Source organism: Cnephaeus nilssonii, assembly GCF_951640355.1.
Source record: "Cnephaeus nilssonii genome assembly, chromosome: 5".
In the NCBI taxonomy this organism is placed as follows: domain Eukaryota; kingdom Metazoa; phylum Chordata; class Mammalia; order Chiroptera; family Vespertilionidae; genus Cnephaeus; species Cnephaeus nilssonii.
This window is the reverse complement of record NC_137076.1, coordinates 4198324-4223739: the sequence shown is the minus strand read 5'-3', so window position 1 is coordinate 4223739 and position 25416 is coordinate 4198324. Positions and strand designations below refer to the sequence as shown.

General features: G+C 51.3%; 1 protein-coding gene across 3 annotated transcripts in view; it reads left to right on the top strand.

The window, feature by feature from the left end:
• Positions 1–25416, top strand: part of PRSS12 (serine protease 12) — a 74593-nt gene that overhangs the window by 35669 nt on the left and 13508 nt on the right. For 2 of the 3 annotated variants that reach the window (XM_079771794.1, XM_079771793.1), the window contains exons 4-10: positions 947–1125; positions 2999–3140; positions 5917–6113; positions 8911–9052; positions 21029–21234; positions 24383–24461; positions 25029–25151. In XM_079771794.1, the coding sequence (XP_079627920.1) occupies positions 947–1125; positions 2999–3140; positions 5917–6113; positions 8911–9052; positions 21029–21234; positions 24383–24461; positions 25029–25151 (1068 nt within the window). The remainder of the gene's footprint in view (positions 1–946; positions 1126–2998; positions 3141–5916; positions 6114–8910; positions 9053–21028; positions 21235–24382; positions 24462–25028; positions 25152–25416) is intronic. The other variant, XM_079771795.1, reaches the window with a different exon arrangement.

Genomic DNA, 25416 nt, shown 5'->3' with positions numbered 1-25416 from the left:
AATTCTCACGGTAGGTGGGATGCTATGGGGAAAGGGCGGCTGAAACAATGGGGGGTGGGCAGCGTCACTGAGAAGTGAGCCAGCAGGGGAGTGCCGAGGCGAGGAGCTGCGCATCCTGCTGACGGGCAGGCCTGGCCGGCATGAGAGCGGTCCCCGGTGCCGCCACTTCGTGGAGAAGTACGGTTAGTACCGATGACCTGAGTGAGGCGGTGTTCAGTTAGAAACGCGTTTGGCTGTAAGAACTGAAACAGCAGTGACTTCAACCAGTTCCTTTCTCTCTCAAGCAGGGACCAGAGGCACCGCTTAGGGCTGGCCGGCTCCGCAGTCCTGGGGCCCAGGCCTCCTCCTCCTTGCAGTCCCGTCTCATTTGGCCCCTGAGGGCCCTGACAGTGCTGGGAGCTGCAGCCTCGCCCCAGCCTGGGTCAGCGGGAGGAGGGCCTCATGGCACTGCCACCCGGTACCTCTGGGCCAGCCATGCTGCTCGGAAGTGGTGGGAGTCCACCCGGGGTGCTGGCAGGGTCTGCAGACGGTGGTGTGACCTTGCACAGTGTGAATGTGTTAATGCCACTGAAGCGCATACTTAAATGCTCAAAACGATAGGTTTGATGTTACGGATATTTTACAACAAACAAGCAAGCAGACGTAGCCCTCCAGGAGGGGAGCGGGAGTGGGCTCTTCCTGGACAGCCTTGCGCGCGAACAGCCCGAGGTGAAAGGGAGTGAGGTTGTGCGTGACCAGGCCTTTGGAACACTTGTCACGGCCAAGAGCATACAGAGCCACGGCCCCGGGGCAGGAAGGTGTGGGGACCTGCGGAGCCACTGCTGAGGGAAAGTGTGGGTCCATCCCTGGTGAACTGTCACCAGGAGCAGAAGAAGGACGTCAGCGCCCCCCCCCCCCCCCCCCCCCCCCCCCGCCTGTGCCTAACCCAGAGTTCTTGTCCTGCCAGTGGCATCGCCAGAGCGTGGACTCGGGCCTACTTCGGGGAAGGGTCCGGCCCGGTGCTGCTGGACGAGGTGCGCTGCACCGGCAACGAGCTGGCCATCGAGGAGTGTCCGAAGCGCCCCTGGGGCGAGCACAACTGTGGCCACGGAGAGGACGCCGGGGTGTCCTGCACCCCTCTCACGGGTAGGCTTCCCCGGCCCCGCTCCGTGTGGGCTGCTCCTTCCTTTGTCTCAATGTAGGTAGGATTAGCAGATGAGCATAAAAACAAACACGCCCACAAAACCTAGCAGAAATTGTCTGTGAGAACGCTATCCCCTTACTTACAGACATTCTGAATTTTCACTGGAAGAGTATACAGTACTGCCTGGCTGGCGTGGCTCAGTGGTTGAGTGTTGACCCATGAACCAAGAGGTCACCAGTTCAATTCCCAGTCAGAGCACAGGCCTGGGTTGTGGGCTTGATCCCCAGTGGGGGGCGTGCAGGAGGCAGCCGGTGGATGATGTTTCTCATCGATGTTTCTATCCCAATTCCTTCCTCTCTCTCTAAAAATCAGTAAAAACATATTTAAAAAAATAAAGGGTATACGGTCCTTTAAAGCTAGATCAGAAAATATGATTTTGTCGCAGAATATGACCTTGTTTCATTCTATAGTACCAACAATGAAAATCGCGTGCAGTGGCAAATTTCACACTTTAGGTTTTAGACTTTCAGTCCATTCCTCTTTGAACCTGTATTGACTCTCAGAATGTGTTTGCAGCGGGGGAAGCTGCAAGGGTGAGGTTCTGAGTCAGCACTGTCAAAGCAACCCCGGCAACCATGTGCTCCACTGTCAGACTGCGCCAGGCCGCAGCGGCTGCCACCGCCACGTGCTGGAGAAGGCGTGCTGCAGGGCTGATGCGTGCGCGCGCACACACACACACACACACACACACACACACGCTCTTACATGTCCGGGGGGCAGAGGAGGGACGTGCACACCAAGGAAGGCAGGTCATCACAGAGCTACTGTGTCTATAGTAAAGAATTTGAAAATGTGGGGTTTTAAACTGTGTTTAAAAGAAATAAAAAAAATACAGCTTAGGGCCCGCGCAGTGCTGAGGTTATAGTTTTTCATTAGCATGGTTCTGTGCACGCTCTTGTTTTCATTAGCAGAACAACACGTTTACCAAACACAGCAGGAGCACAGCATTCCGCCGAGGCCAAGCCGGAGCGCCTGCCTGTCTACGCGGCCTGCCTGTCTACGCGGCCTGCCTGTGGTGTGGCCACGAGGCCGCGCTGTGCGGACTGGAGTGTTACACTAGGTCCTTCTGTTCTAAGCGACATGCTGGTGCTTTAAAAGATCCCGAGATTCATGAAAAGTATGACATTTGCCCAAGATTATTTTTATGTTCCATTTGGGACAGTATTTGGATTATTTTGGGTGGAAATGGCTTTTAAGTCTACTTTTTGGGGATAAATTTATCGTATTGTGAATCCACTAGGACGTAGTTACAGGGTTCTCTGGGAATTAACGCTCGTTGAGTTCATAAGGTTCAAATTCAAATCTGTGTGGTGAGGAGGCGCCCGCAGGCGCGCCCTGTGCCGGGCCTGAGGCTCACGGCGCCTGCGGCAGCCAGGGCGTCGCCGGGAGCCTCCTCTCCGGCCACAGTACTGTCCGGGCTTCGTATTTTAACTTTTTTCACTTGCAGTTAAAGTTTTGAACCATTTCCAAGATACTTTGTTTTCTTACTTTTGAAGTTTAAATGACAAATACTGCTCAGACTTAAGGCGATTGAAGCCACAGGACATTTCCCAAATATTACTTACTTCAGAGAAACCTAAACAGCTACTATGGAATTACATCAGCGTGTTTTCCCACTCGGAGAACGGGAGCATAGAAAGAAGGGAAGGTGTTTCCTTAGACAGGGGTGTGCGTGCCATACTTAGGAACACCCAGCGACCTCAGGTCACCGAGTCAGAGAGACCTGAACCGGGTGATATTTCTAGTGACATGGAAACGTTGTTTTGCTCTTTTTCGAGAATTGTTTTGCTTATGTGTGTGTCTCTCTCATCACAGATGGGGTCCTCAGACTTGCAGGGGGGAAGGACAGCCACGAGGGTCGCCTGGAGGTGTATCACAGGGGACAGTGGGGGACGGTCTGTGACGACGGCTGGACGGAGCTGAACGCGCACGTGGTGTGCCGGCAGCTGGGCTTTAGGTGAGGCCCGTGACACGCGGCCCGGCGGCCAAGTCCCCTTTAAGCCGATGAAGTCCTTGCTGTAACCTCTAACACCAGGAGCGCACGCTCTGTCATCGGCCCGCCCACTGGGCCTGTAAGCGAGTAGGAAAAGAGAAACAGCATTTCTCTGCCGAGAAAGAACGTGTCTTGCTGTTTGTCTCCCTCGCCTTCCCGGCCGCGGCCCTCTCCTTGCATAATGGGTAGGGGCGGGGTGACTTCATGTCCCTTGGTGTCCCTTCGAGTCGGCCGTGCGCTGTGGATGCTCGGGGTCACCCTGCACCCCCTGCGCCGGATGCTGCCAGTTCTGACGTCATTGCATCTCAGTGGCAGAGCAGCCGCACAGGGCTCTGGGCTTCCATTATTCCCTTTCTCAGAACGCGAGGACAATTCCCACTTCTGTTGAGGAAACAGCCTTCTTGTCACGAGGTGACCTCTGGAACGCACCCTCGACCTCACTGTAAAAGCTGGTGTCACGCTTGGGCGACATGCTTGGTGTCCCTCCCACGATGCACTCCAGGGCAGGAGGCGCGAGTCCGCCCACGGCGCCTCACTGACATTGAGCTCAGGGAAGCCCGCTCTGTCCCCTTGTCCAGATTCCTGTCGTGCTCAAATCTGGCAGAATCATTTCATTGCGGCTCAAGATAGAGCTAACTGCAAACATGCATTAACCCTTAACATGTGCTTTCATTCAAGCCAGGCATGGCCACGGTTGATACATATTTTTTTAATTTGTGAAAGTAATGTAAAATATTAGCAAGTTTGAAGAAGAAAATAAAAAGTACCCATAATGTTCCCATTCCTATATCAGTGTCATCATTATAACTTGCATGTATAACTTTATAATCATTCTAGTAGTGGGCATGGGATTTTTCTATCCACATTTTTGCCATTATTTTACTACATAGTCATAATTTTTAGTGACAGCATAATTTCCACTGAATGTTTATACCATGATTTATTTAATATTTAGGTTCGTTTTTTCCGTTATAAATACTGCTATCATACTATAAACACATGTTATTGCCCGATATTTTTGTGGGCACTATAGTTGTAATTATTGGGTCAAGGGGTATGAGATACCTGCCAAATAAATAATGATATTTAACGAATGAGAAGTACTTACTAAATGTCATTTCATCTCCAAGGTAATTTGTCAGACTGAGGGCTATATGTCATTTTCATAGATTTAGAAAGATTCATAAAAACTTCTATTTACTATTTTTATATTTTTCTTTATTAGGGTAAACAATTGAGTGACACTGATTTTTTTCTCCATATTTCTTTAAAAATATATTCTTGATTTCAGAGAGGGAGGGAGAGGGAAAGAGAGAGATAGAAACATCAATGATGAGAATCATTGATCCGCTGCCTCCTGCACATCCTCTACTGGGGATCAAGCCCACAACAAGGGCATGTGCCCTTGACCGGAATTGAACCCTGGACGGACCCTTAAGTCTGCAGGCCGACGCTCTATCCACAGAGCCACACTAGCTAGGGCTCTCCATATTTTATTTATTTTGTTTCACAAATCCATTTAGGGTTTGTTTGTTTTTTTCATCTATAGCGTTCTCAAATGTTCTCATAGTATTTGTAAAAGTTCTGGATGACTCTGTTAGAATAGGCATGTTGTGCCATGTATACCTGCAGTTTACCTGGGAATTGCTGGAAGAAATATTGGTCAGGGGTCTGAGAAGTGTTGGGTCGGGGTTTCTCTGTGTACATGGATCTGTTGTATGGTTGCTGTGGACGGGGGTGATCAGATGGGCGCACTTTGTGGGAAAGTGGTGTTTGTGGACAGTGATAGCGAGGCGGGATTTAGGCTAATTTCTTTCCTAACCAAGTCTTGATGAGTCGGCAAAATAGGAGGTCTTAGAAAAGTTTCATTTTTTTAGTTTGTTCAAATGCTGTTCTCGTTAAGCAAATGTGATGACCAAGTGCACAGGGAGAGGATGAGGAAGATTCGTGCCACACAGAGAGGTGTCTTCGTGTTCTCAGCACAGACATGACCACATCCATGTGTGAGTGAGTTTAGTTACATGGACTCGGAGGGACGAGAGGCGCCTGCGCCAGCTTCTGTCGGTGACTTCTGGCGACCCGTGCGTTACAGAACGAAAGGAGGCGCTGGGGGAGGGTGCGTGAGCGCAGGCCGAGCTAGTGACCAGGTTCCAGTGCAGGTGCGTTTATTAGGGCGTTAGGTTCCAGTGCTGCAGGGTCGCAAGTAGGTCAGCTGGGACACAAGCGTCCTCCATAAAAACTTTAAAAATCAAGTTCATGTGACGACACGAGCCACTGAGAACATGGTCAGTGACCTTGTCGATGGGCTTGGAGCCTGAGGGGTCGCTGAGCTACTCCCGCTTTTCCTTCTGGGGAGAGGAGACCAAAGAGGCCGCAAAGCTGGGGGACCAAAGCTGATGAGCTCAGAAGGCTGGTCAGAGGCCCAGGTGCGGCCAGCGGCCTCCGCTCCGGGCCCAGTGCTCTGCCTGGCCAGGAGCCGAGGTTAGCTCTTTGTCTGCGTTCTCTCGGTGGGTTCAAGGGCGGACAGACAAAAGCCAAGAATGGGCAGGAGGAAGGGTGATGGTCCGCTGGCTGCACTGCGCCAGCCAGCCGGCACGAGGCTGGAGCGGGGAAGGCGCGGACAGTGCTCTCCGCGGAGTTGTCAGGAGCCGTGTCCTCTGGGGCAGGCACCGGGCCGGCTGCTTGCCTCCTGGGGGGTGGGGCAGGCGAAGCCCTCTGCACGTGTCTGTCTCGTTGGCAGGTACGGCAAGCAGGCCCCCGCCAGCCCCTTCGGGGAGAGCGCCGGGCCCATCTGGCTGGACGAGGTCAGCTGCTCCGGACGGGAGACCAGCCTCCTGCAGTGCTCCAGGCCGCCGTGGGGGCGCCACGACTGCAGCCACCGCGAGGACGTGGGCGTGGCCTGTGCCCCGCGCGGCGAGGGACACCGGCCATCTCTGGGTGAGGACACAGCCCTGCGCTGCTGTCTGTCCCAGGCGCGGGGGAAGCGTCCGTCTTGGACCTTTCACTCTGGTCCCTGCATGTTCTCATGGTCAGTCATTTCCGTTAAACAATTAATCTTCTGAGTCTTCCCCGCAGTGTTGTAAATATCTGCTCCCCAAGGTGCTTTCCTTTACCCAGAGCCAGGTTTCCTCCTCGGCGTGGACAGCCCAGCTCTGAGCGGGCGCAGCGAGGCCGCCATGCCCCTCCTGCCGTGTCAGAGATGCTGGGTAACCAGCGGGTCTCACTTCCAGCCTCGGGCTGAGTCAGCCCCCGGCGTCCTCCTGCTCTGAGACGGGGAAGCTTAAACTTCCTGCTGTAAAGGGGCAGGACTGTGGTCCCCGGTGTCCACCATGTTGGGCACTTAGGTAGTCAAGGGGCACGACTTGGCTCATTGGACCTAACGGTGCAATCCTGGGGCCTCCCTGCCCCCTCGGTCCGCAGGGGAGGCGCAGCGCCCTCAGAGGCCATATCCAGTTGTCTCTTTCCTCCGTTCTCTGCCTTGCTCCCTTCTGCGCACGGGGTCGATGTCTCCCCGGCTGAGTGATGAACAGTCACCAGTGTCTGGGAATCGGACCTGGTTCTGGAAATGGATCCTGTCAGCCCAGGTGGCAGGTGTCTGGGGCATGGGGTGGTCTACTCAGTCCCGCTGCATCGGCCCAGGTGACAGAGTCCGTGTCCACACAGGTGCCATCGCCCACCTCCCTGCAGGCCTGTGTGGTTAAATAGGCCCCGGCTTAGGACAGCTCATCTTCTCGGTCCTCCTGAAGGTCTTTCAGTTGTCGGATTCTAGGCACATTGCTCAGAAATTCAGAAAGCTGAGGGTGATCGTTATTAGTAAAATAGGCGTCCTGGTGACTCTGGGCTGCTTCGTGATGTGTCCATTTTCTCGCCATCTGTGATGAACGTCGGAGCCACAGCTGCTCTTGGCATAGAATTGCAGGACTGTTTATTCTCCGGGGAGGTCCTTCCTCCCACGTGTGACAAAGGACTGCCTTTGACAGGACCTCCGGAGACCGCGGATGGCGCAGTGAACAGCATCTTGGGCCCCGTGATAATGAGCACAGGGCTCTTCCTGTTTGAGGGGTGACTGTGCACCTCAGCTTTAAATGTGAATAAGACGGTTCTCAAAATGAGCAGTCGTTCAGTAGACACTTTCTGCCTGGCAGTGTGTGACGGAGGGAATGTGTAACAGCAATGGCCTGGCTTAGTGAAGTAGCTCTGGGAGGAAGGCAGGCGAGGCCGGTGGCTCGGGGAAGTTGGTGGAGCTTGGTTCTGCTGCGATGCCAGGCCCAGCAGAGCACAGAGCAGACCGGACTGGAGAGCCCGTCACAGGCACACAGGAGGGGGGCGAGGACGGGCGGAGGAGCCACCAAGCGCTTTCTGTCGTTAGCAAACGCCTCTTCGTGCTTCTGTGTTGGTGTGGAACCTACCGAGTGACCTTCCTTCATCAGCCGAGTACCCACTGCCGTAGTCTGCAAGCATGCGTCATTGTGTCCCCTGTGGCCTCACAGTGGTCTCAGGGCCTGGCGCCGGAGACCCTTCTAGTACTAGTAACTGGGTAACGGAAAGCGTGTGCCTGCTTTGCTGGGGCTTCCGTAACAGGCACACTGCCTGCGGCTTACCCTGCAGGCAGCTGTCTCAGCGCCGAGGCTGCAAGGCCAAGATCACGGTGCGGGCAGCAGTGGTTCCTCCAGGCCTGGGAGGGAGGGACTGCGTCAGGCCTCTCTGTGGCTGGGCACGGCTGCTTGTCCCTGCGTCTCTGCCTCTGGGTCTGTCTGTCCACATTCCCCTTGTTATGGGGACACCAGTCATATTGGATTGGGGCCCACCCCGCAGCCTCACAGTTTAACCCTGAGAGCCTGCAAGCACAGTGGGCTAGCTGCACACCACTCCCGGCGTCGGCAGACACGGGAAACCACACATGTCTGCGTTTGCTTGCGGTCAGGTGCTCAGCTCCTGCATCCTGCCGTCCGTATGACGTAGCCTCCTTGGCATCAGCAGCAGGAGGAGGTCTGAGGTGCTCCCTGTGAGCGCTCCTGTTCTCTGCCTCGGCCTCGACTCAGCCACAGGCCGGCGTGTCTGCTCATGCTTTCTGAAGGTCTTAGCGGAGCTGCTCATGGTGAGCGAACAGGCACGAGATAGCACAGCTCCGAGTCAATGTCTTACTCCTTAGAAGTCAGTGGGAATAAAATCAGGCTCGACTTTATTTTATTTTATTATATTTTTTAAATATATATTTTTTATTGACACCAGAGAGAAAGGGTTAGATAGAAACATCAATGATGAGAGAAAATCATGGATCGGCTGCCTCCTCACACTGGGGATTGAGCCTGCAACCTGGGCATGTGCCCTGACCAGGAATCAAACTGTGACCTCCTGGTTCCTAGGTTGGCACTCAACCACTGAGCCATGCCAGCGGGCGATGCACGACTTTACAGTGTCCCTCCCTCCTCCCTCCTCCCTCCCTCCCTCCCTCCCTCCCTCCCTCCCTCCCTCTCCCTCCCTCCCTCCCTCCCTCCCTCCCTCCCCAGCAGCTGGCGCCTGCCCTCCCTCTGCTGCCGCTCCAAGAGCTGGGACTGCAGAGCTGAGCAGTGACCTCACAGCTCACAAGCTAAGGCCAGAGAGGGAGTTTTTGTTGTCCCTTCTCTCTCCGCTGCCCCGCTGACTGAGAGCGGCCTTTAGAAACAAGTAGTGTTTGGGGAGTCTCTTCCGTTCGTGTGTTTGGCTTCCCTGATACTTTCGGATCATGCTCTAGGTTTTCCCATCAGACTGGTGGACGGAGAAAACGAGAGAGAGGGGCGAGTGGAGGTTTTCCTCAAGGGCCAGTGGGGAACCATCTGTGATGACGGCTGGACTGACAGGAACGCGGCTGTGACCTGTCGGCAGCTCGGCTACAGGTAAGGGAGCCTGATTACTTCAGGAACACTTCTGAGTCTTTAAAGCCTTGTTCCAATGAGTTATTTCTTGAACATTAATTTATAAATCTCATTCAGAATTGTAAAGAATACTAAGTAGAGTGTTTAAAATTTTCTGTCTTCTCACAAGAGACATACAATATGTCACATACACATGTAGCTTATTTAATAACAAATCTATGTATATAAAAGGCTAATATGCAAAGTGTCTCCTCCGGAGGGAGTTCGACTGACAGGGAGTTTGATTGCTTGCTATGATGTGTGCTGACCACCAGGGGGCAGCGTGGAACAAAGGAAGGCCCCACCTGCAGCTGGGGAAGGGAGGCCCCAGCAGGGAACAGCAGTGTTAGAGACCCTACCAGTGCACTGGGCCTCTGGTGGTGTAATAACTCTTGGCTCCATATACTGCTGTCAGCAGGGGCTAAGCTAGCCTTTCCTGCGTGGTGTCTGTCCCGTGCTGTCGCCGTGAGAGGCTGTGGAGTTAGTGAGAGTGAGTGGCTTTCAGTGTACAGGGCAGTGACGCTCTGTAAACTCACTGACAGCGAGCCCTGCGCCTTGGCTTCCGAGCTGAGGCCAAACTGGACACTGCTCTGCCTTCCTTCGTCCGGCTCCCGGGCTTGCAGTCGGCCAGCCTTGGCAGTCTCCAGCTGCCTTTTGTCTTTGCCTTCCCTGTGCTTTCTGTGGGCACTTCCACCGCCTCGATGGCCCCACGCTGGTGCCTAGCTTTCCTGAGGCAGAGGCTGTGCGCGTCTGCGGGAGCGTCCGCGGGCTCCCAGGCTCACTCAGCCCCAGGCCCAGCGATCACTCGGCCCTCACCAGCCTGAAGGAGGACGCTTGTTGCCACTGTGAGAGCTGACACGGAGAGGCAGGCCCCCTCCTGTGGCCTCCTCCCGCCATGCAGGGGTTTGAGGCTTCGTGCACGTGTACAGTGAGTGTGCAAATATCTGGAACGTGTTCCGTGTAGAGGGCTAGGATGTTTCAGCTAATGCACACACACTGTACAGCTGATAGTATGTTACGAATAGTGGTTTGGATTTTAAGCTATACCTTTTTTTATACATCTGTGTATATAAATTTAACTAGTTATTCTATGCAGTATACATTTTTATTTTTTAAAGTATTTCTGTTTTATTTATTTATTTTGTTAATCCTCACCTGAGGATATTTTTCCCATTGTTTTCTCAGGGAGTGGAAGGGAGGGAGGGAGGGAGAGAGAAACATGGATGTGAGAGAGACACATGGATTGGTTGCCTCCAGCATGAGCTCTGACCAGGGTCGGGAAGCGAACCTTCAACCCAGGTACATGCCCTTGACCAGAAGCAAGCCCTCCACCCTTTGGTGCACAGGCTGACGCTCTAACCACTGAGCAATGCCAGCCAGGACTAAATTATTCCTATTTTAATAAAAATCCAAAATTAATTTTCTAATGTTTTAATTCAAAGTTTGTTTTCTGTTACTCAGATACTATAAGTTACTGCTCAGTTTTGGACCCAGTTACAATTCCAGTTGTCCTCTGGCCAGAGAGTGCATTATTGGTGATCACATTTTCAGTGTCCGCATTAGCATGTGACATGGATTTCCAGCTTTGAAAATGTAGGCTGTAGAGGCAGGCAGGACGAGCCTACCTTAGATGCCCACGTGAACTTTATCAGTGATTCATTTTGTTTCCTTTCTCACACTCCTTCCTCCATTTGAACACACACACACACACACACACACACACACACACACACATATACATTACATTCCCAGGGAATTTTCTTATTTAAAATCAGCCATTAAAGAACATTGCTGTTTGAGACCGTTTTATTGTTCATACTTTAGTTTTTTTTCTTCCTTTTCTAAAAAAAGACAACAAACTGATTATTAGAAAGAGAGGAAGGGAGAGGGAGAGAGAGAAAAACATTGATGTGAGAGTGAAACATCAGTCAGCTGCCTCCTGCACACCCTCCACTGGGGATCAAGCTGACAACCTGGGCATGTGCCCTGAAGGGGAATGGAACCGTGACCTCTAAGTGCACAGGATGACACCCAACCACTGAAGCACATTGGCTAGGGCCATACTTTAGTTTTTCTGTAGACGTGATCCAGGCAATCTCATGGTATGTTGGAAATATGAAGGGAAAGGCCAAGTTCGATCCTCACATTGTGTTGGAGCCACAGTTAAGGAAGGAAGAAGTCCCTAAGCACACCCATCAATGCATTTTCACTGCCATCTACGTTTGTCATTGCTTTTTACTTATCACCACTTAGTCCATTCTACGTTCAACTCAAATCGTGAACTGAAGTGAGAAATAGTCCAGATTAATGAACATTAATGAACGTCTGCAGCAATTTTCCATGGTGTTTCTGTCACAATGATCAAGAAAAGCACTGAAAGAATATTTTACTTTATAATTGTTTTTCTTTTAAATAAAGTCTCTTAGTAAGTAAAATAGTAATTTAATGCTACTATATAACAAATTGGATAATCACCTTCTAGTGCATAATCCACTCCTTCCCATCAAATAGTGTTTAAATGAGAATCACCTAGGTATTTGCTCTGTGAATGTACTTGAACATTTTAATGCCTTCCCACTAGGAAGAGAGATTTACTGGGAGAACATGCACATAACTGTGAACGGGTTGTGACAAGAGCAGGGGGTCTTTTCCCTGTGTTTGAATTGTTAAAAGTCTTCAATAAAGCATTTATTTGTAGACACCAATCAAGAAACCCTTAAAGCTGTTAAGGCGTGGACCTTATTGGTAAGAAGTCCGGAGGCCCGTTCCGAGCCAGCTCTATGCTAGGGAGGGTTAGTCCTTGGAAGCACTGAGAGTCAAAATAGCATTATAATGCACTTCCTTACTGGGAGAAACAGAACCGAAGTGATGGAACCAGGAAAGGTGATGGTGACTAACCGAGACGTGCTTAGAGTCACCAGCAAGTCAGCTGCCTTATTCCTGAGGGGTCACGTGATGTCTGGAGCTCCAGCACATGGGCACATTGTCTCCGAAGCCTGAGAGAGATGTGCTGACGTCCGCTAGCTCGCTAAGGTAGACTAAACAGCCTGAAGCAGAAGGACGGTCCACCCCCTTTGAACTTCCTGCCAGTCCATTAGCATAGGCCTCCATGTGGCTTTCTTCCAGAACTGCACGATTAGCGCGGTCTCCCTTAAAACAACTTAGAATCTGTGGGCCTTTGCTGTTTAGGCAGAGACCTAATATCAAGTGTATTCAATGTAGATGTGTGTGCTCCCATACCATGTGTGTGCGCACCCTCCTGCAGGAGGAGAGCTATTTGTCTTGCAAAAAGAAAAGTATATCTAATTGTGTCTCACACCTCAGAAGCTGCACAGGGTTTCAGGTCTGGCGTATTTGTACATGACATTTAAAAATAGAGCAGTCACATCCCTCTTTAGTCACATCCAATGAAATATAAATATCACCGGGAGTGACATTCTGTCACTCAGTTTAAAAACACACGAGCAAGCTCTTCTTTGACCTTCACAAATTTCACATAGCTTGTTTTCCTCCTTAAACTTGTAATTTAAATTGCTTTCCCCTCAGAATTCATTATGCTTTAAAAAATGTGTGTGTACATATATATACATATGTACACGTGTCTGTGCGCACACACACACACACACACACAGTGCAAGAAAGAGAAATTAAATCCTTCTAACAGGTTCCTCTCTGGATTTTAAAATTTCTAGTGCACAACTGATTAAAAACAACAAATAATTATTAAACATAGGAGATAAGAATTGACTCAAGCCCCCACTTAATCGGACCGGTGGACTGGCTTTGTGGTGCTTGTACTAAGGAAGGGACCATTGTTATCACCTATTCTGAACGGTTTGGCCACTTTGGAGGCTTAAATCTTGAAGGAACATGGACAGTGAAAGGTATGCCTTTCTCTTGTGAAGGGGAGAAGGGACATTTTGAAAGAGAAGTTCGTCTTGATTTCAGCAAGATCAGCTTTTAGGGAGACTAAACATGAATTTGAGGATCTGAACTTCAATTCCCGCAAAGCCCTGACACCCAGGTTAAGGGTGAATGTTAGAGCCTCCTGTCTCCTTGAAGTTCCCTCCATGTGTCACTGCCACCCCTGCCTGGGGTGAAGGGGGTGGAGTCTCTTCTCTCTTTCCTACAGATGACACAGTCCTTATTTATTAAACAAAAGTCAGCCAGGCAGGGCACATGCCCAGGTTGTAGGCTCAATCCCATGTGGGGCGTGCAGGAGGCAGCCGATCCATGGTTCTCTCATCATTGATGTTTCTATCTCTTCCTCTCTGAAATCAATAAAAATATATTTAAAAACTAGAGGCCCAGTGCATGAAAATTCATGCACTGGAGGGAGGGTCCCTCAGCCTGGCCTGCCCCCGTCACAGTCCGGGAGCCCTCAGGGGCAGGAGGCGACCTGGTGATCCAGGGAAGGTGACGCCCCATCACACCTCTACTGCTGCCACTGCTGGCAGCACGAGCCTCAGCTGGCCCTGGTTGCCTGAGCCTTGGGTGGCTCTGGGTGGCTGGGCAGCCGTCATCCAAGGCTTGCCTGTGCCTCGGGCCAGCCCTGGGCAGTTGGGGGACTGAGGGGACTGGGCACCACCATCTTGTGGCAGTGGGCGCCGCCATCTTTGAGGGTGTGGCAGTCAATTAGCATATTTCCTCATTATTGGCTGTGGGCACTGCCATCTTTGCAACGGCATGAGGGTCAATAACATATTCCCTCTTTATTAGATAGGATATTCTCTAATTACTACTTGTTGAATGCTGCATTCCTTTTAGTCTGTGAATTGATTGATAAATTACTAAGAAATTATCCTTTTGTTTTATTGAATGAGTCCTAACTTTATTTTCTACCTGCTTAGTTTTATTTGCCACATTTATGCTACATGCCATGCATTATTGTCTCTTCTTTCTGTACCCTTCTGCCGTTTTATTTGCAGGCAATCCAGTTTTCTCTTTTCTCTAGTGCACCGAAGTTCAGCATTCTTACTGTTTTACTAGAAGTTCTCTAAATTTTTAGCAAACATACCGCCATGTTTTCTTACCCATTTCAAAAATTATTACCTGTATCTTTTGCTTCCTGAAAAATATCAAGACATTTAGCATCTTGTTATTTACTTTCTACCTCCACTCATCCTCACTCCTCAAACTCATGAGAATCATCTGTAATATTAGTTTCTGCCTGCTATTGTTCAGTTTCAAGTTATGCCTATTGGAATTTCAAATTACTTCACATTACACATCCACATCACCAATTAGTTTCTCTCTCTTAGTTTAATTTTTTAAAAAGGTTACTAAGCAACAGTTTCTCACAATTCTGACCAAGAAAGGAGGAGCATGCAGTCAACATTAGAGATGAGAAAAGGGATGGAAACCCAGATAAATAGAAAGTCTAAAAATTGCAGAATACTATGAACTACTTTTAGCTAATACATTTGGAAATCTACATGATATGGACAGTTACCTAGGAAGCTACATTTTCAACAACAATCCTATATAATAAAGAGGTAATATGCAAATTAACCCTCACACCCTCACAAGATGGCTGCCTATGACCAGGCCAGCAGGGGGGTTAGTGAGGGACGACCAAACAAGTAAACAAGCAGGATGTGTGGGGTGATGAGGCTGGCAGTGGGGGGAAGTTGGGGGTGACCAGGCCAACAGGGGAGCAGTTGGGGATGACCAGGCTGGCACACAGAGGCAGTGAGGGGCGATTAGGCCAGCAAAGGGGGGGGGGCAGTTAGGGGCAACCAGGCAGGCGGGCAGGTGAGCCATTAGAAGCCAGCAGTCCAGGATTGTGAGAGGGATGTCTGACTGCCAGTTTAGGCCCGATCCCTAGCAGTCGAACATCCCCCAAGGGGTCCTGGATTGGAGAGGGTGCAGGCTGGACTGAGGCTCGAATTTTGTGCACCGGGCCTCTAGTATAATTATCAAAATTGAAGCAGCAGATAGGAAACCACATAGATAACTTGTCCTGGGAGATATGACTCTGATCTGCTACTGTAGAGTTGACTGTCTTCAAGACAGAGGGTGCCTGAGTCCCAGAAATCGTTGCAGACCAAAAAATAAAAATGAAAAAAACAAAAACAGATAGAAATATTTCCATTCATTTGATGAGGGTGTTATGACTTGCTTTCAAGACAAAGTGCACATAGACAAAGAAAACCAGAACCCAGTCTCAGGGATTTACATAAAAAATTCTACACAAGATATTAGCAAGTTTAACTCAACAGCGCAAAAGAACAATTTAGCATAGACAACTGGGATCTGTTGAAGAATATGAGTGGTTAGAGCTGAGACATTCAGTTAATGTGCTTTAGTTGTCTATAAATAAAAATAAATCTGATCATCTTAATAATGTTGAAAAGTTATTAAAAATCAGTAATACTTATATTGCTTAGGAATCTGAGAGTAAAATAAAACCACCTTAATTTTGTGTCACAAACACGCATTGAATAGGAACAAAACAAGAGTGCCTACTATAATTCCCATGACTAAGGAAGTCCCGCTCGTCATCAGTAAGTGAGGTATCGGCCCAGCCAGCGTGGCTCAGTGGCTAAGCCTCCACCGTCCACCAGGAGGTTGCCGTTCAATTCTGGGTCAGGGCACATGTCCAGGTTGCAGGCTCAGTCCCCAATAGGGGTATGCAGGAGGCAGCCAATCAATGTTTCTCTCTCATTGATATTTTATTTTATTTTTTAATCCTCACCCAAGGATATTTTTCCATTGATTTATAGAGAGTGGAAGGGAGAGGGAGAGACAAGAAAGAGAAACATCAGTGTGAGAGAGACATCGATTGGTTGCCTCTTGCACAGCTCTGAGACCAGGGCCAGGGATGGAGCCTGCAACCAAGATATATGCCTTTGATCCAAATTGAGCATGGGACCCTTCAGTCTCCGGGCCGGCGCTCTATCCACCTAGCCCAGTGGTTGGCAAACTCATTAGTCAACAGAGCCAAATATCAACAGTACAATGATTGAAATTTCTTTTGAGAGCCAAATTTTTTAAATGTAAACATCTTCTAACACCACTTCTTCAAAATAGACTTGCCCAGGTTGTGGTATTTTGTGGAAGAGCCACACACAAGGGGCCAAAGAGCCACATGTGGCTCGCGAGCCGCAGTTTGCCGACCACGGACCTAGCCAAACCAGCTAGGGCTCTCAATGATATTTTTATATCCCCCCTTCCTCTCTCTGAAATCAATAAATACATATTTTTAAAAATAGAATTGAGGTATCAGTATTAAAAAGGACTTCAGAACTGTTATATAAATAACTAGAGGCCCTGTGCATGAATTTGTACACGGGTGGGGTCCCTGTGGGTGGACTGCAGGGATCGGGCCGAAACCTAGTCCAGCGCCGCCTGCTGCTCCTACCTGCCACTCGCGCGCATCCCGGCCCCACTGTGCCTGCTGTGGGCTCGCGCCCAATCAGTCCTGATCGGGAGAGGATTGTGCTGCTGCAGCAGCGCTCACCAGCCATGAGTCCTGGGTCTGGCGCCCTCCCAAGGGGAATGGCCTATGGGATCGAGCTGAAACCGGCTCTCTAACATCCCCTGAGGGGTCCCGGATTGCGAGAGGGTGCAGGCCAGGCTGAGGGACCCCACCAGTGCACAGTCAGGATGGGGAAGGACCGCGAGAGAGCTCCAGGGCATGCCCAGCCCATCTCGTCCAGTCCCGATCAGCCGGACCCCAGCAGCAAGCTAATCTACCGGTCGGAGTGTCTTCCCCTTGGTGGTCAATGCACGTCCTAGCGACTGGTCGACCAGTTGATTCTTTGCCCTCTGGTGGTCAGAGCATGTCATAGTGAGTGGTTGGGCAGCCTTAGCATATCATTAGCTTATTATGCTCTGATTGGTTGTTCAGTTCTGCTGTTGGGTCTATTTGCATATTACCCTTTTATTATATAGGACTAGAAGCCCGGTGCACGAAATTCGTGCACGGCAGGGGATTGTCCCTCAGCCCAGCCTGTACCCTCTCCAATCTGGGACTCCTGGAGGGATGTCCGACTGCCCGTTTAGGCCTGATCCACCAGGATCGGGCCTAAACGGGCAGTCGGACATCCCTCTCACAATCCAGGACTGCTGGCTCCCAACTGCTTGCCTGCCTGCCTTCCTGATTGCCCCTAACCGCTTCTGCCTGCCAGCCTGATCACCCCTAACCACTCTGCTGCCAGCCTGGTTGATGCTTAACTACACCCCTGCCAGCCTGTTTGCCCCCAACTTCCTTCCTCTGCCAGCCTGGTCACCCCTAACTGCCCTCTCCTGCAGGGTTGATCACCTCCAACTGCTCTCCATTGCAAGCCTGGTCCCTCTCAACTGCCCTCCCTTGCAGGCCTGGTCCCTCTCAACTGCCCTCCCTTGCAGGCCGGGTGCCTCCCAACTACCCTCTCCTGCTGGCCATCTTGTGGTGGCCATCTTGTGTCAACATGGGGGCAGCTATATTGTGTGTTGCAGTGATGATCAATCTGTATATTACTCTTTTATGAGATAGGATAGAGGCCTGGTGCACAGGTGGGGGCCAGCTGGTTTGCCCTGAAGGGGGTCACAGATAAGGGTGGGGGTTCCCTTGGGGTGTGGGGCGGCCTGAGCGAGGGGCCTGTGGTGGTTTGCAGGCCGGCCACGCCCCCTGGCAACCCAAGGGGAGGCCCTGGTATTTGGAATTTATTTTCCTTCTACAATTGAAACTTTGTAGCCTGGAGCGGAGCCAAGCCTGGGGCTCCGGCAGCCATTTCTGTGGCAGTTAATTCACCTTCTACAATTGAAACTTTGTAGCCTGGAGCGGAGCCAAGCCTGCTGCTCCCTCCGGGGCTGCAGCCATCTCTGTGGCAGTTAATTCACCTTCTACAATTGAAACTTTGTAGCCTTAAGCGGGTGGGCCCGGCCAGGGTGTGCGGAAAGCTTTGCTTCCCCTGTTGCCGCCGGCAACTGTGGCCTGCTCTCTCAAGCTCCATTCTGCCGCCATTTGTTTGAATTTGTTTACCTTCTATAATTGAAACTTTGTAGCTTGAGTGGAGGCTTAGGCCTGCAACGGCTATGGAAAGCTTGGCTTCCTCTGTTACCTGGGAAACCTTGCTCACTGTGGCTGTAGCCATCTTGGATTGGGGTTAATTTGCATACTCGCCCTGATTGGCTGGTGGGCGTGGCTTGGCTGGTGGGTGTGGCTTATGTAGCGGAGTGATGGTTAATTTGCATATTACCATTTTATTAGAGAGGATACTAGAGGCCCAGTGCATGAATTTGTGCACTAGCGGGGTCCCTCAGCCTGGCCTGCAGGATTGGGCTGAAACTGGCTTTCCGACATCCCCCAAGGGGTCCCAGATTGTGAGAGGGTGCAGGCCAGGCTGGGGGACCCCACTGGTGCACGATCAGGGCTGGGGAAGGATGTGGGAGGTTGGCCAACTGGGGAGGGAATGTGGGAGGGCTCCAGGGCATGTCCAGCCTGTCTCGCTCAGTCCCGATTGGCTGGACCCCAGCAGCAAGCTCACCTACTGGTCGGAGCATCTGCCCCTTGGTGGTCAGTGTATGTCAGTGTAGCGGCTGGTTGACTGGTCGACTGTCTTCCCCTTGGTGGTCAGTGCGCATCATAGCGAGCGGTTGAGCGACCTTAGCATATCATTAGCATATTACGCTTTGATTGGTTGAACGGACGACCCGAAGCCTGGACACTTAGTATATTAGGCTTTTATTATATAGAATAATTGTCCGCCTAGAAAACCCAAGAGAATCAACTGGAAAGACACTAGAACTAGTGTTTATTAATGTAAATTATAAATTATAAATATTTTAAAAAGCATTAATGTTCCTATAGGCTAGGTAGAAATTAAAAATTTAAAAATCTCCTTTATTGAAGGCACAAAAACAAACAAAAATCTAGGAATACACTTAGCAATAATTGAGACAGATGTGAAAAAAACTAGGTCTTTTCTGAAGGTAGAACACCTAACAAATGATCTATCACAGCCGTAATGGGAAGACAAATTAGAAACGAATCTGTGCATTAAAGCTATCCTCATAAAATCTTGTTTCTTGGTGTGAGGAGCAGGGAGGGGCTTGATTTCCGGATTCAACGGAGATGAAAGCCTTGGGCCGCGGGCACAGGCACAGAGCCAGCGACACCTCCGGCAGCAGCGGCATTGGCCTCGGTCGTCCCCTTAAATCACAGGGGGACATAGAAACCCTGCCCAGGCCTGGCCCCATCCATGATTCTCCTTTAATGCGGTCAGGTGGGGCTCAGGTTTTGCTAAATTTTAATTTTTTCAATTACAGTTTGCATTCAGTATTGTTTTGTGTTAGTTTCAGGTGTACAGCATGGTGGTGAGACAGTCATCCTCTCTAATAAAATGGTAATATGCAAATTAACCATCACTCCGCTACATAAGCCACGCCCACCAGCCAAGCCACGCCCACCAGCCAATCAGGGAGAGTATGCAAATTAACCCCAATCCAAGATGGCTACAGCCACAGAGAGCAAGGTTTCCCAGGTAACAGAGGAAGCCAAGCTTTCCATAGCCGTTGCAGGCCTAAGCCTCCACTCAAGCTACAAAGTTTCAATTATAGAAGGTAAACAAATTCAAACAAATGGCAGCAGAATGGAGCTTGAGAGAGCAGGCCAGGGTTGCCGGCGGCAACAGGGGAAGCAAAGCTTTCTGCACACCCTGGCCGGGCTCACCAGCTTAAGGCTACAAAGTTTCAATTGTAGAAGGTGAATTAACTGCCATAGAAATGGCTGCCGGAGCCCCAGGCTTGGCTCTGCTCCAGGCTACAAAGTTTCAATTGTAGAAGGAAAATAAATTCCAGATACCAGGGCCTCCCCTTGGGTTGCCAGGGGGCGTGGCCGGCCTGCAAACCACCACAGGCCCCTCGCTCAGGCCGCCCCACGCCCCAAGGGAACCCCACCCTGATCAGGGACACCCTTCAGGGCAAACCAGCTGGCCCCCACCCGTGCACCAGGCCTCTATCCTATCTAATAAAAGAAAAATAGGCAGATTGATCATCACTGCAACACACAATATAGCTGCCCCCATGTGGTCAAAGATCCTGCCCCCATGTGGACACAAGATGGCCACCACAAGATGGCCAGCAGGAGAGGGCAGTTGAGAGGCACCCGGCCTGCAAGGGAGGGCAGTTGTGAGGGACCAGGCCTGTAAGGGAGGGCAATTGGGGGTGATCAACCCTGCAGGAGAGGGCAGTTAGGGGTGACCAGGCTGGCAGAGGAGGGAAGTTGGGGGAAAACAGGCTGGCAGGGGAGCAGTTAAGCATCAACCAGGCTGGCAGGCAGAAGTGGTTAGGGGCAATCAGGAAGGCAGGCAGGCAGGCAAGCAGTTGGGAGCCAGCAGTCCTGGATTGTGAGAGGGATGTCCGACTGCCCGTTTAGGCCCGATCCTGGTGGGATCGGGCCTAAACGGGCAGTCGGACATCCCTCCAGGAGTCCCAGATTGGAGAGGGTACAGGCTGGGCTGAGGGACAACCCCCCGCCGTGCACGAATTTCGTGCACCGGGCTTCTAGTCCACTTTATAACCAGGCCCGGCACCAGGCATGGTTATAGGTTTTGCTGTATTTTAAAAGCCCCCAATGGTCATTCTAACGCGTTGCCAAGGGCGAGTCACTGAGCTATGAAGACCAGGAAGTGGCTTCAGTCCTTGGAGCTTGATAAGCGAGGAAAGGAGAAAGCCTTCAAACAGCCGCAGTCAGTTACTGGGACGGTCCCTCAGGGGGTAAAGTGACGCTGACCCCTGGGGAACACTAAGCAGAACGCCTTCCGGACGGAGGGAGCTGTGATGATGACACAGCGAGAGAGGGAGAAGCTTTTCCTTCAGCTCGTTCCATTGCAGTCATCCGCGTGGCAGACGCACAGCTTGCTTTCCAAGGACGAGCCCGGTCAGCGTGCCTGCCCGGTCCTTAAGGAAAGCACCCGCTCTGGCCTCCTGAGCGGTGTGGCGGGCGCCTCTCAGCCTGGTGCTCTCTTGCAGGGGCCCCGCCAGGGCGCGGGCCATGGCGTACTTTGGGGAAGGAAGGGGGCCCATCCACATGGACAACGTGGCGTGCACGGGCAGCGAGCGGGCCCTCGCCGACTGCCTCAAACAGGAGATCGGGAGGCACAACTGTCGCCACAGTGAAGACGCGGGCGTCATTTGTGATTATTTTGGCAAGAAAGCGCCAGGTACCGGTGATAAAGGTAAGTCCCCTTCTGGCCCCTGCAGCCCCCCCAGTCATGACCGGGAGCAGTACCCCCATAGCCCAGCCCCAGCCCAGGAATGCCCGGCCGCCTGGGGCCGCTCCTGCCCAGCCGCTCTGCAGGCAGTCACCGTCCGAGTCGTCGGCGTCCTGAAAGCCCGAGTTGACATTTACTTCATAAAAAGAAATGAAAATATGAAGATGAATGCCAGAAGGGCACTTCTCCTCATCCTGACATTTAAAACAACAGGGATAATTTTTTAAATAGAAGAAGAAATTAGTTTTTGTAGATTTTATTTTGTGAAATTAAAAATGTCAGGGAAAGGAGAAAGAACATTTTCATAGGAGACGGTCACTGATGTGTTATGCTTAAAGAGTTCTTGAAAGCTCCGAGTGTAATTTTTATGAAAAAGTACTGCTTTAACCAGTTAACTGCCATGCGTCCAAAACGGAAGCCACCCTGCGAATTATAGCCGCTTATGGCGTGCACCGGGGTAAGTGAGTAAGCGGAAGCACTCGCTGTTTGGAGAAAACTGGCCCTGTTGTCTGAAAAGAACCATCACCGCTTCATTGACACGGACTGAAGTTCACAGTCGTGACGTGCTGCGTTTTCTGTAAAGTAGGTGCCTCGGCACTTGGCTGTTCTCCTCCAACATCGTTTCATAGCTGCCCAGGAGCAGACAGTAAATAAGGTGGGCCTCGTTCATGTAGTTCTTCACTATCTGAGGGCTTTGGAATGTAGAGAGAAACATTTACAACCCTTTGTGCTCGGAGACACGTGTATTTATATGCATGACAAATAGGAGTTGGTGAGCCAGTTCTTCCTAAGTGTTGGTTATAACTTATTTTTATTAAATTCCCTTCAGTAATTCAACCTCCAGTTACAAGTGGAATATAACTAGTAGAACATTCTTTCAATTATTCCTTAAGCAAAAGAAAAACACAAAAACCCAGTAATTGTAAAATGTTTCACTATATTTACTATATTCCCATGTAAACCTATTTTAAAGTATGACATAGATTTATTTCTCCATGATTTATGCATTTGTTCTTATGCCTTCTTAGAGTTAATCCTCACCCAAGGATATTTTCCCATTGATTTTTAGAGAGAGTGGAAGGGAGACAGAGAGAGAGAGAGAAAGAGAGAGAGAGAGAGAGACATATCAATGTGAGAGAGACACATTGATTGGTTGCCTCCTGCACATGCCCAGACCTGGGGCCAGGATTGATCCTGTGAGCCAGGTACGTGCCCTTGACTAGAATTGAACCTGGGGTCCTTCGGTCCATGGGCTGATGCTTTATCTACGGAACCAAACCAGCCAGGACAGGCCTTCCTAGAGTTGTAGCAATGTCTATTTTGATACATTTCCATGGTTCCAGTGCTACTGGACGTCAGATAAAAATATTTTTTCGCAGACCCCCCAGATTGTAGTCTGGCTCATTCACTGTTGCTTCTGTGTTGAGGCTCCAGACCTAGTGACCGACGGCTAGAAGGTGATTCAGACTTGAGCCGTTGGTCATCTGAGGGGTCCTTTTATAAATGAGCTTCATTTAGCCTCTTAATCGTTGTAACAGTGGATGTTGTGGCCTTTGATAGATTTTCCGTCCTTGCAAGCTGGTGCTCTGCTCAGAATGAGGTCAGCGCCAGCCCTGCTGGCTCAGTATGACCTCGTCCCTGCTTGGCAGCATCCCGCTGGCCTGGCTCGGAGGGTTCCTGCAAACGTATGTTCTCCCACATATTAGAGTTGGCAGTGCCAGTGAGAGGCCTGGCGTCCTGCGGTGAGGACCCAGCCTGAGCATGAGCTCATGTGGCACTCAGTCCTCTTGGGGACCTTGCGGGACCTCCTCCATAGGACATGCTAGTGCTGACTTCCTGCTGGGCCACCCTCTACTGGTTACCAAGGCAACCGCTGGTGCTGACAGGACTCCATGTCCTCACCCAGAGAGACAGTCTTTACCTACCCTTTATACCAGTGATGGCGAACCTATGACACGCATGTCAGCACTGACACGCGTAGCCATTTCTGATGACACGCAGCCGCTGAGGTGGCCGCATGCTGAGGATGAAACATTTGCTGCTCCTGAGGATGAAACATTTGCGAAATAATGTTTTTTCCTCAAAGTGACACACTACCCGAGTTATGCTCAGTTTTTTGGCGAAGTTTGACACACCAAGCTCACAAGGTTGCCCATCACTGCTTTATACACATGTACTTCCCCAAAGAGCAGAATGCTCACCTGTCAATTCTACCTTCTGAAACATTGAAAAGTTAGCTATACCTTAGATTTCATCTGCTTTTGCACACCACTTATCATATATTTTTAATTTGGCTCTTTTGTTTATGCTCTTGCTGTAAAGTTTGTTATCTTGGAAGTGTGATTGAATACAGTTTTCCAACCCAGCCAGAGTGGCTCAGTGGTTGAGCATCGACCTATGAACCAGGAGGTCACAGTTCAATTCCCAGTTGGGGCACATGCCTGGGTTGCGGGCTCAGTCCCCAGTGGGGGGCGTGCAGGAGGCAGCTGATCCATGATTCTCATCATTGATGTTTCTCTCTCTCTCCCTCTCCTTTCCTCTCTGAAATCAATAAAAATATATTTAAAAAATTATTTAAAAAGTGCTTACAGCTCTTCTTGAATTGTCTAGCAGGTCTTCCGGTTTTTACCGGAAGGCCCTAAAAAATAAATGAATGAATGACTGAATGAATGAATGCAGTTTGCCACCTGAAGGGTGCAGTAAGCCCTGTGGCGTGTTGATGTGGGAGTCGGTGTGCATGTGGGTCAGCTGCCCTCTGAGGGAGGCTGCCCCTCAGGTTGCCTGTGCACACAGGGCTGGCAGAGGGCTGTGTGTGAAAAGCAAGGGACTAGACCCCTGCGGGCTTCGGTTAGTGTTCCCGAAGCCCTAGCAGCCTCTCCCCAGCAGAGGAGGCGGTGTAGGTTCTGATGGGTCAGATCCGGAACCGGAATCCCAGTGCCCGCTCTGCCGTGAGTGGCGCTGCCTTGGGGCGTGAGAAGGCAGCGTGTGGCTCCTGTCAGGGAAGCAGCCAATCGTTTGAGGAGGAGGCATTTGAAACGGAGCAGGAGCAGCGGGGTCTGTGTGACTGCTTCCCGCCCTCGATCTGAGAGTAATTCCTACCGTTTCTGCCCAGCGCCCGTCCCATCCGCCTGTGGGCTCCGACCGCTGCACCATCGGCAGAAGCGCATCGTTGGCGGGAAGAACTCTCTAAGGTAAAGGTCCTCGGGAGACCCTCAGGTCAGAGGCACTGGGATGCACTCGGGTGCAAACGGGGCGTGCTTTACTCGTGGTGTTTTCCAATCAAACCCGGCCACACTGCGCACCCGGGCCTGTGCGGTGCTCACGCCGTGTCCCCATTCCGAGCTGCTGAGCGCGCACGGCAGAAACCAGCTCCACCCGGAGATCCGAGCCAGCGCAGCTGCAGAATTCACTGCGTGTAGCAGCTGTTCCTTCTGGACTTGGCTCCTGTTCACACAGTTATTTTGCTGCTGGATTTACTGCGCTTTGCCCAGTGCATGCTCTTCAGGCTGCTTAGAGGAAGGGTGTGGGGAGGGTGTGAGGCGGGGAGCACGCTTCTCATCCCGAAGCACAGAGGAGGGGCTGGTTTCTGGAATGGGGTGCCCAGGTGCCGGTCTGTGCAGGGCGGGGGGCACCGTATTACGGCAGGGGGATCTTTCTTTCATCCGGGTCCTTTGATGCCCCCCAAGCCTGCCAGTCGTTGTCCTAAGGATGCTCCCCTGCCTCTCCTGGACCTTGATGAGCCGCCTGCTTTCTTCCAGGGGCGGCTGGCCCTGGCAGGTGTCGCTGCGCCTCAGGTCCCCCCGCGGGGACGGCCGGCTCCTCTGCGGGGCCACGCTGCTGAGCAGCTGCTGGGTGCTGACGGCCGCGCACTGCTTCAAGAGGTACGTCCACCCAGACAGCCCTCCCCCCAGTCCCTTCCCGCCCTCCCCCCAGCACCGGGGCAGGGCCAGGTCTGTGGGGCACCTGGGCTCCGTGGGGCAAAGGAGGGGCCCAGGCGCGAGGGCCCTCAGGGAGCTCCCCGCTGCCCTGGTGTTAGAGAAAGCCTCGACTTGGGGGACAGAAGGCGGTGTTTGGGGGAGGCAGCTACGGGTAGTGCTTCCCGAGAGCATGCCCGAGGGTGACATGGTGCCGAGAGCCAGCCGAGAC